The sequence below is a fragment of the Sceloporus occidentalis genome, unplaced genomic scaffold, assembly GCF_023333645.1.
Source record: "Sceloporus occidentalis isolate IW3139 unplaced genomic scaffold, rSceOcc1.0.p SCAF_2, whole genome shotgun sequence".
Lineage (NCBI taxonomy): Eukaryota > Metazoa > Chordata > Lepidosauria > Squamata > Phrynosomatidae > Sceloporus > Sceloporus occidentalis.
The window spans coordinates 190,109,112-190,116,038 of NW_028316982.1; the positions used below are offsets into that span (position 1 = coordinate 190,109,112).

General features: G+C 37.9%; 1 protein-coding gene across 5 annotated transcripts in view; it reads left to right on the plus strand.

The window, feature by feature from the left end:
* The window catches only part of LOC149319479 (interleukin-1 receptor accessory protein-like 1), a 1,062,352-nt gene extending 1,057,567 nt beyond the window's left edge, over positions 1 to 4,785 (plus strand). For all 5 annotated transcript variants that reach the window (XM_089511794.1, XM_089511793.1, XM_089511797.1 and 2 more), the window contains one exon: positions 923 to 4,785. In XM_089511794.1, coding sequence (XP_089367920.1) covers positions 923 to 1,641 — 719 coding nt within the window. In that variant the 3' untranslated portion in view covers positions 1,642 to 4,785. The remainder of the gene's footprint in view (positions 1 to 922) is intronic.
* Positions 4,786 to 6,927: the final 2,142 nt, after the last annotated feature.

Below are 6,927 nucleotides of genomic sequence, written 5' to 3' on the forward strand. Positions count from 1 at the left end.
TCATATTGAGGAGGGAACAAGCTTGTTTTCTGCTGCTACAGAGACTAGAACATGGCACAACAGATGCAAGCTGCAGGAAAAGAGATTCCACCTCAACATTAGGAGGAACCTCCTGACATTAAAGGCTGTTCGTCAGTTGAACTCAGTCCCTTAGAGTGTAGTGAAGTCTCCTTCCTTACGAGTCTTCAAACAGAGGCTGGATGGCCATCTGTCGGGGATGTTTTGATTGAGAGTTCCTGCATGGCAGAATGGGGTTGAACTGGATGGCCCTTGTGGTCTCTTACAACTCTACAATTCTATGATTCAATGATTCTATGATACCTGAAATTAACTTGAATATAATGTTTAATGTCTTACATCCTATTGACACTGCCACTCATGCTCCATCGTCTGTATTCCATCTTCTGAGAGCAGGAAAGGTGCCACATTGATAGAGCAAATTGAATTCATCATTGCATTGCATGGGACCTCCATGAACGTTTTGCCACATTTATATTGTGGAAGATGTGGATAAGACTTCCCCCCTCTTGCTTAGATCAGAAATCCTTCTCTTGAAAGCAACACAAAAGTTCTACAAACTAAGCTTACTAAACCCAAGACACTCAGAAGGCAGCAAAGAATGCAGTTCTCTTGATATTGCCAAGTGAGAGGCTCTTCTTCATAAAGCTCACAAGATGGCAGCTCCTTTCAAAAAGTTCCTGATGGGGGTATTTAGCTTACTGTTCCAATAGTCAAGAAAAGGTCCTCACTAGGGGAAGAAATTTAGTTATCAGAAGGGACCATATGAATAGTTATTTGCAAATCGACTGTTTGTAATCATTTTGATGCACAAGTAAAAAGGACTTATTTGCAATCTCTGTACACCATATGCAATGTAAGACTTACATTTTGACTAATTCTGATCTGCTCTTTTGCTTTGCAGCATACATAGAAGATGTGGCAAGATGTGTAGACCAAAGCAAGCGATTGATCATTGTCATGACACCAAATTATGTGGTGCGAAGAGGCTGGAGTATCTTTGAACTAGAAACAAGACTCAGAAACATGTTGGTTACAGGAGAAATTAAAGTGATACTGATTGAATGCAGTGAACTCCGAGGGATTATGAACTACCAGGAGGTTGAGGCCCTGAAGCATACCATCAAACTCTTAACTGTTATTAAATGGCATGGCCCCAAATGCAACAAGTTGAATTCCAAATTCTGGAAACGTTTACAGTATGAAATGCCTTTTAAGAGGATAGAACCCATCACACATGAGCAGGTTTTAGATGTTAGTGAGCAGGGGCCCTTTGGGGAACTGCAGACAGTCTCAGCAATTTCTATGGCTGCTGCTACCTCCACTGCTCTAGCCACTGCCCATCCTGACCTGCGCTCCACCTTTCATAACACATATCATTCCCAGATGCGCCAGAAACACTATTATCGAAGCTATGAATACGACGTACCTCCTACTGGCACCCTGCCTCTTACCTCAATAGGTAACCAGCATACTTACTGCAACATCCCTATGACACTTATTAATGGGCAGAGGCCACAAACAAAAACTAACCGGGAGCCAAACCCCGACGAGGCTCATACAAACAGTGCAATACTGCCACTCTTACCACGGGAAACAAGTATCTCAAGTGTCATTTGGTGACATCAGTGCAAGGGGGAATTTGGCCCCCTTGTGTAGAAGTGAAGTCTGCAGTCTGGTGCCTGGAACTACATCCTCGACTGCTGCTGTTACACATGCATTACAATCTATGAAATATGAGGAAAAACAGGGTCTTGTACATATGTTTTTGCAAAATTCCTTTGTAGCATCAGTCTTCCTGTTTTACCCATGTCTCTTGCCATTCACATTTTGACTTTGTTTTATATGTCATTGGGATTTGTATATTTACATTTTTTTAAAAAGAGAGAGGAATGAAGAGACTGCTGTATAGGACAAACTTTTTTGCTTCATTAGTATAGTTTGAGTTGTTTGGGTTTTTGTTTTGTTTTTTAACATTACTTGGAATGCTTGGACAAAACTCTGTTGAATACAGAAGCACTGTCTGTTTTGTTGGCCTGCCTAGCCTGATACCCAGAGGCTATGTCTGCAGCAATTCACCAGTGTGTGTGTGTGAGAGAGAGAGCACTTGTTCTTAGGAGGACCCTACTGAAAATTCATAGTCCTTTCACCATTTATTATCCCACTGCAACACCCTGTCCCCTTACCTCACTTTTTTACAGCACCACACGGAGTGAAATTACAGATGGTCTAATTGTCTAACATTTCACATAGTAAATAGTTGTGGAAAAAAGCAAAACAAAAACTTCCCCGTCTGTATCACTTGCTTCACAATAACCACTATGACCACTATGGAGTATGTAGAAAGAAAAATAGGAGTTTCTGTTTGTTTGTTTTTTTATGAGTTGACTGTATTACTTTTATAGAGAGAAAACATGTTGACTCTAATTCATTCACTTCCTGAGAACATGTTGGATGTGTTTGTGACTCTTCCCACCCTTCTTTGAGGGATGGAGATGTTTCATTAGTTTCTTTTCTTGCTTTAAATTCTTCAAATGAGATTATTTACATTTGTCAAACAAGTAAGGCAATAGGCACTGAAGTGCACTAAATCCCACAGAGATTTATGGTGTTGGCTTCCAAACCAAAGGAGACCAGAAGGACAGAATCTAATATGGTTTGTCACATTGTATTACAAAAAGAAATGCTATCTGTTAAGAAGTATGAGAATACTTGTTTGCAGCCAAATCTGAGTCCTCGTGTATATTAAAATCTGGTCATTGCATTTTCTTTTTACAGATACATCCAGACCTCATACCCTCCAACATTTCACAGGTAAAAAACTGGGACACATGTGGCCAGGCATTATCACAGTGTGGTCAAGATGTCAAAAGTTTCTAATGAGGAAAACAAACAAACTAGGAGAGACTGCAGAAGTTTGCTTTTGCCTGAGCCTAAGGGAAAGGAAAGATTCATCTTCTCTCCTTCTTCCCCTCACCCTACTGAGTTAACTGAGAGCAAACTACTTTTGCACTCTGGACTCAGTTTGTAGCAACTGAAGTAAGCTGAGGACAAAGGGGAAAAGTGAGAGAAAGAGAAACTCAACATTTTAAAAGCAGCTGAAAAAGTGGGATGAAAGAGGATTAACTGGGACTGTCCCTGCCAAATCAGGACAGTTGGAGGGTATGAAAATTTAGCATTCTTTATTATTCATTTTTATTTTTAAAAAAGCTTGTAATAATAATTTAGAAGTTCTTTTAAATTCCAAGGTTGTTTAACGGAGATCTCAGGAGGTTGCAAAAGTAAATACCAACAAACATCAATATTTTATACAAGATTAATATTTAAATCAGACCCAGAAATGTTGGAAACAATTAATGTTATTGAATAAAATAAACTAGTTTTATTTTAAATGTATGATTTCATTTTTAAAAAGTTACTGAAAAAGCATGCATCTTGGCTTTGGGAATTATTTTTTGCAAAACAACCCCCCCTCAGGGTTGCCTACATTGAATTCAGTGAGATTTGTCATAGGCATTAACAGAGACAGAATTTAACTCCTCATTCACTTGATGCTAACACAATCAGCATTAAAAACTACACATACTAGTGCAACAGCTGTCTTTCATATAAGAACATCTGGGGGTGATAACTAGAATATTTTTTTAATGTAGCACTACATAATTGGGAGCACATTTCTAAAAGTGTAAACAGTTGCAGTAGAACACCGATGTTAATTAATGCACACCAAAAGATAATGTCAAGATTTTTGTTTTCATTCTGCACTCAAAATTCAACAGTATAACCACTGGAAATAACTTTTTCAATGACTGATTTTGCATCGGTTGCAGTAATTTTTCCTAAACAGCTGAGCAGCTATGGCCACTCTAATGGATATTGTATGTTTTGTTCTGTTTGTCATCCTTTTAAAAAGTTCATTGATATTTTTGGTTTGGATAAGAGGGAATGTAGTAAAACAATTTTGGGGTGTTCCTGGGCTTCAGCTGAACTTGATAAATAACCAGTCTCATGCTGTACCTGGCAAGGAAACAGAATCATCTGCAAACCATGATCAAGGAGCTCCAGGGTGTGAATTGCTAAAGATATCTATTTCTGTGACAAATCACTCAGGTCCTTTTCTAATAACCTGTTAATTTGTCAGTTGTGCTCCCCTTCTCCCCCCTTTAGAAGAACCTGGAGAAACATGCCAATTAATCACACCAAGCAAATAAAGCTGCCAAGACAAAAACAATTTGAAAGCCACTTTGCACAGTTTATTCTTTTAAATTTAAGATTATTTTTATTTATTGTAGATACCTTCCAGGTAATCTTTAATGGCTTTTGACAAGATTCTAGATCGCCAATACTCTCTTCCAAATACCCAGTGAAAGATAAATCAGCCCACTGGTCTTTTACTTTATTTTTTATCACTTAAATCTTGGCTGTGAAGTAAGTGGAAAGCATTGCAATCTGACCATAATCACATTGTAGGCATTAGCAAGATTGGTTTCTTTTTCTTCCTTTTTAAAAGTCCCAACAGGAATACTTTTTTCTTCTATTTTTAATGTAGATTTAAGCACTTTGAATAGCATGATTCAGGGATTGATGGATACTGTTTGATATTCACACTACTTAAAAGATTTTCTTATAATGTTTTGTCATATTATTAAATAAAAACAAACAAATGAGAAAGAAATTGAGTGTGTGTGAGAAACAGAAACACAAAATAATTGGAGAAGGCCATTTTTTTTGGGCTTCAGAAACATTCCACCCAAATATTCCTCTTCTATAAACAGCTCTGTGTGAGAAATAGTAAAGGAACTGTCATATGTTCACGTACTCAATGTTCAACTAAAGTTCTGTTAGAACACAAAATAAAAAGAAAAAATGCCCTACTTCTTGGGCTCCATCCTTATTTATTGGGAAAAGAGGTGGGAGGGAATGATGTACTGATTTTGCAAAATTACATGAAAATCCAAGTTCAAAGGTTATCCATAAAAATACATCTAGATATGGGCTGTCTTACTGGTCTTGATAGATACATTCTCTCTTCAGGAGAATGCAAATGGAAGGGTGCTCTTGTACTCATGTCCTGCTTATAAACTTGTTGCAGGCATCCCACTGACTACTGACAGAACAGAACACTGAAGGAACAGATGAGCTTTTGATCTCATGCTGCAGGGTTCTTCTTACATTGTTAATTTAATGCAAAGCACGATTCGCTGTTTCAGCAACTTCATTCAGATGAATTAGAATGTGGTTAAACTGGATAGCACTATCAGAGAACAAAATATATTTCTCTGACTTGAAACTGGCAACCGATATGTGATCACATCCAATATTTTGTTATGCATATTTTTAGTACCTGGTCAGCTCTTTCTGTGAGGCTAAGATTTTCCATAATCTGTTGACATTCACCATCTGCTTTGATTTCCTAACTGGCAGAATCAAGAATATACATGTGCTAGATGTACTACCAAACAGTTGTTTCATACGACCATGGTCTAATCTGAACTGCAAAACAATGCCATTCAACACCATTTTAACTGTCATGGCTCAGTACTGTGGAATCCTGGGTTTGTTTGTGGTGTTTGTCACCAGAGGACTCTGAAAGAGAAGGCTAAATGTTTCATTAAACTACAAATTTCAGGATTCCATAGCACTGGACCATGCATAACATTCTCCTTTCCTCCTGAGATAGACAGGGCCTTCCCTCTATCTATCTCAACATGTGACTTTGGTCACTTGCTCTTGGAGGCTGTTTAACAAACTCTCTCTCAAGATTCTAAACAGTCTCCTCTCAGTCTCAATTAGAGTAACAGTCTCATCTGAGTGACTTTAACAATCTCTTCCTGCTAAATTAAATATGGTGAGATTTCATCTCTATATCTAAGCCATCACCAGTTAGGACAGGATTTAGTTTGTTATATATTTATTTATTAAAGTCATTATTATTTGTTTTTAAACTACAAACTGAATGTTTGTTGTTTTTTGGAGTAAGTCTTTATTCTTTAGGAAGGCAGATTTAGAATAAATAGTCTGACTCACACTTTTGCTGTTCTGCTGATGAAAGCTGAACTCTTAACAAGTTTAACTTTCATACTTGCATATTTTTGTTTCCCTTTAAAGGGATTAAGACCCTGGGAAATTCACATTGCACCCCACAGTTTGTGGCACCAGAGCTCTCTGAGAGAGAAGGCTAAATATTTCATAAACTACAGATTTCAGGATTCCATAGCACTGAACCATGACAATTAAAATGGTGTCAAATGACATTATTTCTGCAATGCATACCCATGTTTTGAGACATAAGGAAGAGGGGGGAAATGATACTCCCCTTCTGCTTATGCACAGTGAATTCAATTCAGATTTGCACTATTCACTGAGGATGGAGGAAGATGAAGGGCAGCAATTTTCATAGAGTCCTCCATCTCGCTTCATACCAGGAAAATCCATTATGGGGAATACGAAACCATCTCCAATAGCATGGCAGGCAGGAAGGGAATCCAGCAAAAACTCATCACCTCCCATGTCTTTCTCCCAATTGAAGCCTTGTGTGGATCCCACTTTATTCCACAAACAAAGTATTTCCCTTCAAGTAAAAGGCTTTTTTTTTTTTTTTTGCTCCAACCTACTATTTCTGAAAAAGTATGTTTTGCCAGGGTATTTTAGCACCTTGATGTGTCATCAATGATGAGCCTTCACAACATTGTATCAGGTAAAACTAAAGGGAATCAATCAGCTCATGGTGGTTCTACTCTAAAGATGTGAGCCAAACCTTGTTCCAGTGAAGCTGAAGACTCTCAAATGCTTATAAGAAGTGCTTTTGGAGAGTGAGGTATGCCTATAATCTATTTATTCTATGTATCCATCTGATAGTACCAAGCTAAAATCACATAAGAGCAGGTACTTAGACCATATCAGTTTAGG